We start from the raw sequence: 6,000 nt of genomic DNA on the forward strand, positions 1-6,000 counted from the left end.
GGCTTTGGTGCTCACTGAGTCTGCCCCTTGAGTGTGTCTCTTATGGATGTGAAGAGTTGTAATCCGGTATGGTCTCACTCTGATCACTGGGTACACTGGCTCTTGGATATCCAAGGAGGTGCAAGGTCAGACACTGTCTGGAGCCACCCAGCAGGAGCTACAGAGAATCTGTAGATTCCTCCTCTTTGTATGGTGTTTGGAAGTGCCCAGACGAGGCCCAACTGTGAAGCAATGCAGGCTGCTGCTGCTAGGCCTTGGGCCTTCTTTTGGAAGCTCTGGGGCTCTCTGACCCAACTGCAGTTTGACAGGTTTTAGGCAGAGAAAGGACAGGCCATTTATATGCAAAAGCCTCTGCGCACAGCTTGGGTGGGGTTGTAAATTGGGAGGGGCGGGGCCTCTGGGAATCACCAGGGCAGAGCACACAGCAATGGCTGCCAGTCAGCCCTACACCAGAGAGGTCCCTTGGTCTCTGCATCCCATGCCCCTGTGCAGGAACAATGATCACTGCGAGCACCTCTGAGAGAAAGCCGCCCTCGCATTCCTGTCCCGATGCCAGACAGTCCAGTTTCTCCCCGTATGTGTCTGGGTCCCCTAGAGACTCACCCAGAACTGGAGTTCAGAGCAAGTGGGAGCTTGTATTTCCCTCCTGATTAAAAGAGCAGCACATCCAGGTGCCAGCACTTTTCATGCCTCTGCACTTTTTACCAGTCTCAATGCACTTTCTTCACCTCTCTAGTTGTGGAACTTCCACTCAGCCAGCTTTCCCGTGGTTCTGGGTGGTAGTTGTTCTGTCTTTTAGTTGTAATTTTGATGTGGTTGTGAGAAGCAGCAAGTATAGGTGTTTACCTATGCCGCCATCTTGGTTCTCTCATATTAATATTTTCTTAAAAGTGTATGGAGTGGTACTTATTCAGCAATAAACAAATGAAATCTTCCTATTTGCAATGACATGGATGGGCCTGGAAGGTATTATGCTAAGTGAAATAAGTCAGACAGAGAAAGACAAATACTGTATGATCTCACTTGTATGTGGAATCTAAAAAGACAAAACAAATAAACAAAACAAAACAGAATAATACTCATAGATACAGAGAACAATCTGATGGTTGCCAGGGGGGAGGGTAGTAGGAGGAATAAGTGGTACAAAGTTCCAGCTATAAAATAAATAAGTCATGGGGATATAGTGTACAGCACAGGGAATATAGTCAATAATATCATAATAACTTTGCATGGTGACAGATGGTTACTAGACTTGGGTGGTAATCACATTGTTAGGTATATAAATGTAGAATCACTATGTTGTACACTTAAAACTAATACAATATTGCTAGAGGCCCAATGTATGAAAATTCGTGCAAGAATAGGCCTTCCTTCCCCCGGCTGCCGGCACTGGCTTCCCTCTGGCACCGAGGACCCGGACTTCCCTCCTCTGGCCACCGGCAGGTACCTGGGACCCAGGCTGCTACCCTCCTCTGGCCACCGGCAGGCACCTGGGACCCGGGCTGAGTTCTCTTGGGCCACCCACAGGCACCCGGGCCCCAACTTCATCAGGAAGGACGTCCAGAATGACATCCAGAAGGACATCGAGTCTAATTAGAATATTACCCTTTTATTATTATAGATATGTCAATTATGTTTTAATAAAAAGTATATGTACTCTATTCTATAAGATAAACAACTTAATATTCAGTTTTTAAAAAACAATCTCTTTGAGAGTAGATATAATTATTCCAGACTTACATATGAGGAAACCAAGACCAGAGATTTAAAAAAACTTGGCCAAAATCAAGGCTAAGTGTCAGGGCCAAGGTCTGACCATAGCTCTGACTACTATAACAACAGAGCTCTTTCAAGTTATCCATTTATGCATATTTCTAAAGTGCCTTTCAAGTACCTAGCACTGGAATATAGTGGTGAGAAAGACAGTATCTACCCATGAAGTGGATGGTTTATGCACAGTGAGTGTTCCTTTTCATTCTTTGTTTTATGTGGCACTTGTCTACAAGTCTGTCTGCCCACTGGCGAAAAGGCTTCAGGAGACAGGAGCTATACTTCACAGTTCTATTTATTGTCCCTGGGATAGAGGTCAGAGCAATGGCAGAAAATTAAATTATACCTCTGATGAAATTATTGTCTTAATACTACTAAAAGGGATTTGAAGAGTTTTAAGATTAAACTGAATTTTTTTTGGCTCTTTAAAAAAATACATTTATTTTATTTTTTTCTTTATTGATTAAGGTATTACATATGTGTCCTTATCCCCCCACTGGGCCCCCCCTACTCATGCCCTCACCCCCCTGTTGTCTGTGTCCATTGGTTATGCTTATGTGCATGCATACAAGTCCTTTGGTTGATCTCTCCCCCTTACCCCTCCCCTACTTTCCCTCTGAGGTTTGACAGTCAGTATTTATAAAGAAATTCTTGAAATGACTAAAAAGAAAGATCAGGGAGAAGAAAGGCTATTGGCAAACTGTAGGAACCATTCTGAAGCATTTAAAACAGAACTTGGAAAGCAGTCCAATTTAGTTTATCAAGAGCTTTCTCAATTAGGTCTATTCATAATCACCCAAGACTGGAAGCAACCCAAATGCCATTCAATAGGTGAATGACTAAACCAAGTGTGATATAGCCATACAATGAAATATTACTTAGCAAGAAGAAGAAATGAACTATTGGTACATAAAACAACATGAATGAACCTAAAAGCCATTACACTGAATGGGAGAAACCTGACTCAAAACACATTGTATTATTTCATTGTTATATGATTTCTCAAAAGACAATATTATAGGCAAAAGAAAATAGGTTAAGGTTGTCAGGGGGTAGAGGTAGAGGTGACTGTAAATTTGCAAGATGAGGGAGCATTTTGAGATAATGGAACTAATTGTTCTGGACCCTGATGGTGGTAGTAACCCAAGTCTGGGCCTGTGTTAAAATTCAAAGAACTGTTCATAAAGAGGAAAAAGGAAGTCATGAAAAGGTTCTAAAACATATGTTGAATGGCTGTCATATGTTAAACTAGTCTCTATTAATGAATGTTGTGTCATTTGTTTCCAATCTTTAATTATTGCATATCAGTTGCAAGAAAGTACCCTAACAAGAACAGGAAATGGGAGGAATGGGTCCCCAATAGACCCACGGGTGCTCTCTCCTGGGCTCTCAGACAGACAGGCTTAAAGTTGACAGCAGGAGGTTGAGTGTGAGAGTGTCATGGGGAGACAGGTGGAGGGACCATGTTACTTACCTTGACTAGTGTTCTCCTTCTCACTTTTGAATTTGGTGCCTCCTGAAAGGAGCTGGTACCCAGAGGTGCACTCACAATAATGACTTCCCTCCACGTTGTGACAAACTGCGGAGCTTCCACAAGACACGTGTAACGGTGGACCACACTCGTTGATATCTGGAACACAAGTGGGAACTGCTAGGGATGGCCAAAATTCTGGTTAAGATGGGCAGCAACCAGATTGAAATGATTTTACCCTTTGTGTTTTCATTTTAAACAGAAAAATGCAAGGCACATGTAAATATGCAACCACTGAGATGGAAACAGTTTTCTTTTAAACAGGGAGAATATGTACCTATTGCTCAGCTTCACCAATTATAAAGACAAATGCAATCTTTTCATCTTTTCCCTACCTCCCATGGAATCACACCACAGCCTTGATTTAGGCAAATTCTTCCAGGATTTTAAAATATTTTGTGACTAAAAATATTTTGTGACTACTTTTCCATATCAAAATAATAAATAATGTTCATACCTATGGAATATTCCATAGTAAGAGTATTTCATATTTCATCCAACTCATGATCAACTCCGAATGCTGTGGTTTGAGATGTGGATCCACGTTCTCCTACTTTCCGGGTGTATGGCTTTGGACAAGACACGTCACCTCTCAGGGCCCACGTTTTTTCATTTATAATATGGCATAGGCACTGACGGTCTCCTGGGGATGCTGTGAGCCTCTTAAGCGACAGTGTTTGAGAGCTTTCTGAACTTTAAGTTAACCATATCTGAATTGCAGCTTTATAACCAGCATGTTACCTTCCAAAGTCTCTGTTTCCTTCCCTCTAAGAGGGGGATAATAATAGTAACCACTTACCTAGATATTATGTGGTTGAAGTTCATTTTAATTGCAGAAATTGCGTTTTACAAATGGAAAATGACCATACTGGCAAGAGATTGTGGTGGTTATTTTTGGATGGAGGAACTGAGATTCTGGGTTAAAGGGAGTTTCCTGCAAACTAGTGCTAGAGTTTGCAGAACATTCCAAATCTCTGATTTTTGGGTGTACTCTCCATAGTTTCCTCCTTCACCATACTGCCTCTGTCTTTGAGTAATTAACAACAACAACAACAACAACAACAACAACAACAACAACAAAATGTATTGACTTCCCATCAAGTGCAAGGCAGCATCCTAAGTGTTTTTACATGTATTAATTTATCTTTTTTTATTGAGGTGAAAACTCACATAATAAGATCAACCATTTTAAACTGAATGATTCAGTTGTATTTAACACATCCGTAGTGTTGGGCACCACTTCTATTTGGTTTCAAAACATATTTATCTCTCTGAAATAAAACACCTTTAAGCAGTCATTCCTCATGTCCCCCTCCCCCAGCATCTGGCATCTACCATTTGCTTTCTGTCTCTATGGATTCCATTTATATATATTACTTAATTTAAAGCACACAAGAACTAGATGAATTTACATTCTTATCCCCGATTTATAGATAAGGAAATTGAGACACTGGGAAGTTCGACAGTTTGCTTGGACTCACACCTGGTCAGATGGAATTCAGATAGTCCAGCTCCAAAGCCGGAGCTGTTAATACCAGTATATACCCCTTGACCACGAGAACCGATTGCCTTGTTTCTGGTTCCTTTCTCCTACTCTTAGCAACACACTTTAATGCTGCTTCAAGGGCTGAGGTCTCTTGATTCCCCCAAATTTCTGATGACTCTATTATCCTTCAGCCTCTTACCTGTACAGACCTCCAAGGGGTTGCTAAAGATGGCCTGTCCAGACAGAGAAGTGAATCCAGCATCACAGCGACAGAAAGTGGCATTGGTACAGTGGGCATGCCATGGACACCAAGCACAGGGAGCTGTGGGAAATGGACATCCCTCAGAAGATACCAGCTGCCAGTTGGGAACAAAGAGATGGAGGAAGGAGAGAGAAGAGATGCCTGTCTTCGTACAAGGAGGAGCCCTTGATACTGGAAGTTTGGGAAAGAAGAAGGGTCAATTTCTCAAAGCCTAAGAAGATCATTCCCAAAAGACAAGTCCTTGTTAGTGCTGTATGGGTGGGTGAGGTTTGTTTGAACATACCTTCAGACTTCTGGGAATAGCTCCTAATGATATTAGCAGGACCCAGAGCCCTAGGTCAGAGAGAGAGAGAGAGAGAGAGAGAGAGAGAGAGAGAGAGAGAGAGAGAGGAGGTGAATATGGCTGAGAAGTGAGATCCAGAAATAGCTTCTACCACCTGGTTAAGTGGCCTCTCCCTACAGCTCCATGGCTTTTAACAGCATCCAGCTTTACCTCTAGACAGGTCCCAGACTTCTTCACAGGCCCCTGGGGGACAAAGATTTTCCATTTTATTCTCCATAAGCCCCCCAAGGTATTGCTAGCAATAGGCTTTTAGTATGGGGATCAGAATATACATAGATGGAAAAGAAGAGGCACACATATTAGATCATCTATTCCCACCCATTTTACAAAATACAATTTATGAAGCAACTTCTTGGATCTGGCTGTCTTTACTCAGATACTAATCTTAGTTCTTTACAGTTCAGGATCTTTAAGATTTTTTTTTTACTGTTTAGTAGAAAATTCCAAACATACTGAAAAGTAGAAAAACAGGCAACTGAACCCCTGTATATCAATCACCCTGCTATCACAATCATTAATTTATGGCCACTTTTATTTCATCTATACTTTTACTCACTACCCACTGGATTATTTGAGGCAAATTATAGGCATCCTATTACTTCTCAGGA

At 41.7% G+C, this 6,000-nt stretch overlaps 1 protein-coding gene across 1 annotated transcript in view; it reads right to left on the reverse strand.

Moving 5' to 3' along the window:
* LOC307100528 (adhesion G protein-coupled receptor E2-like) overlaps window positions 1-5,609 on the reverse strand; it is a gene marked incomplete at both ends in the record, with an annotated part of 59,804 nt that extends 54,195 nt beyond the window's left edge. The window contains 2 exons of the mRNA XM_079772993.1: window positions 3,245-3,400; window positions 5,543-5,609. Coding sequence (XP_079629119.1) covers window positions 3,245-3,400; window positions 5,543-5,609 — 223 coding nt within the window. The remainder of the gene's footprint in view (window positions 1-3,244; window positions 3,401-5,542) is intronic.
* Window positions 5,610-6,000: the final 391 nt, after the last annotated feature.

Source organism: Cnephaeus nilssonii (assembly GCF_951640355.1).
Source record: "Cnephaeus nilssonii genome assembly, chromosome: 5".
NCBI lineage: Eukaryota > Metazoa > Chordata > Mammalia > Chiroptera > Vespertilionidae > Cnephaeus > Cnephaeus nilssonii.